General features: G+C 29.8%; 1 protein-coding gene across 1 annotated transcript; it reads right to left on the reverse strand.

The window, feature by feature from the left end:
* Nucleotides 1-614: 614 nt before the first annotated feature.
* On the reverse strand, nucleotides 615-1760 carry LOC112754126 (uncharacterized). Its single transcript, XM_025801714.3, has 2 exons — nucleotides 1491-1760; nucleotides 615-1407 (listed from the first exon to the last, which is right to left on the reverse strand). Exons 1-2 carry the CDS (start codon nucleotides 1621-1623, stop codon nucleotides 719-721), a joined length of 822 nt encoding a protein of 273 aa, XP_025657499.1. The 5' UTR covers nucleotides 1624-1760; the 3' UTR covers nucleotides 615-718.
* Between the last annotated feature and the right edge of the window lie 325 nt (nucleotides 1761-2085).

Below are 2085 nucleotides of genomic sequence, written 5' to 3' on the forward strand. Positions count from 1 at the left end.
AACTTCGTTTATGTCCCTAATATTATTATTTGAAAAATATTAAAAAACTAATAGAATTTATTATTTTTTGTTATTATTTTTATTTATAAATCTAATTTTTTAGTATAGTAATTTAATAATATACTTATTACTTAGATTATTTTTTTGAGAGAAAAATAAGTTTTCTGATTATTGAAAAGAATACAGAATTCTCTAAAAAAATATTTATTGAGTTATTACATCTTATATACTATGTACTTTTTATGTATTCTTATTAAAAAAATTATAATAATAAACCTATTATTAATAAAAAAAAATTTAAATAACAATACTTTTAGTATATATTTTTAAATATTAATAATTAAATAAAAACTAAAAATAAGAAATTATGCTGATCTTTTAATATTTTTGTTACTCTTTTTATATATTAAATGCTTTAAAAATATATTTAACCAAACCCTAAATTAAATCAAGATAATTACTATAGTATATCTAGTATCTACGTATAATTGTCTAATTTATTATAAAAATAAAAAATATTAAAATATATAAAAATAAATAATTTTTAAATGTTTAATATTTACCTTAAGAGAGAAGTTCAATAAATTTGGAACCCAATTGAAAGACACCAAAAATTTTGTCTTAAATAAAATAACATTTTGGCTTTGGCCAATTATTATTATTATTATTTTAATATTTTCCATAAGATATTTTTACGTACAGGGGTATTTTTACAGTTTTACAGTAAAAAATTTTTAGCAGAAGAATCGAATTGGTCAGGAATGGCGTCATCCATGTTCAACAACTGAAGGTATTCTTCATACAACTTCTCAAGGGATCCACAATCCCCGAGAAAATCAGGGGACCCGCATTCCACGTCATCAGATCCGTTGACTACTTGGTCAATATGGTATTGATCTTCACCATCACCACCGAGGAATAGTCCAAGCTCCTCATCTTCTTCGTCGTTACTGCAAATCATGACGTCATCAATATTATTTACCTCTTTCGCAACTTCTTGTTTCTCATGGCTCGTTGATGCGCTTCCTGAATTGGACTCCAAGGTTAGGGTACTTTTGGTTCTTGGAATAACTCGAATCGGTTTGGGTAAATAAACGACGGTCTTGTTCTTCTTCTTTGCCTCTGCCTCTTCCTCTTCCTCTGCTTGTGCGTCTTTCTTCTTCTGCTTCTTCTTCTTGGGTTGACTCCTGAGGAGCTTCTTGCTGAGGTGGGTGTTCCAGTAATTTTTTATTTCATTGTCGGTTCTTCCCGGTAACCTTCCAGCGATGAGGGACCACCTGTTCCCTAAGAGTGAATGCATTCTAATGATGAGGTCGTCTTCTTCGGGTGTTATGTTGCCTCTCTTGATATCTGGTCTCAGATAGTTCATCCATCTCAACCTGCAACTCTTCCCGCATCTAAGAAGGCCTGCATACACATACAACAATAATCAACGGATATATAGACGAGAAAGGTGGATGTGGATTGATAGGAAATTCAATTAATGGTACCAGCTCTTTTAGGGAGTGATCTCCATTGGCCTTCCCCATGGGATTGAATATATTGGGTGAGTAATGCATCTTCTCGGGGAGTCCATGGACCTCTGTGCAATCCAACTTTTGAACAACAAGGAGCTCTTACCATCTCTTGGAGATGGACAAGGTGTAATGTAGAGTGTGAGTGTGTGTGTGGAGCGAAGAGAAAACAAGAGAAGCGAAGCGATGAGTGGAGAAGGATGTCAGAGTTTCAAGGTGTGCTCATGCCTCATGATCATAACCCAATTCCCATGACCTTCTCCTTTTAAAGTAAAACTAGTGTAAAACCCGGGCGTGTTCTAATATAAAACTTAATGAATACCTATTGATTGATATTAATAGTTATTACTTTTATTTTAAAATTTATTTTTGTATAAAATTTATTGTATAAAAAAAATATTATTCTATTTTTTATTTTTGATAGTCCAAATAAAATTTTTTAAGTCTAGTTTCACTTATATATAAAAAAATTATTATGAAATTTGTAACACTATATTATTATTATACATAAAAAAATCATTAAATAATTTATATAAATAATTTTTATTATAATTATATAAATATTATTAAC

Source organism: Arachis hypogaea, chromosome 16 (assembly GCF_003086295.3).
Source record: "Arachis hypogaea cultivar Tifrunner chromosome 16, arahy.Tifrunner.gnm2.J5K5, whole genome shotgun sequence".
In the NCBI taxonomy this organism is placed as follows: domain Eukaryota; kingdom Viridiplantae; phylum Streptophyta; class Magnoliopsida; order Fabales; family Fabaceae; genus Arachis; species Arachis hypogaea.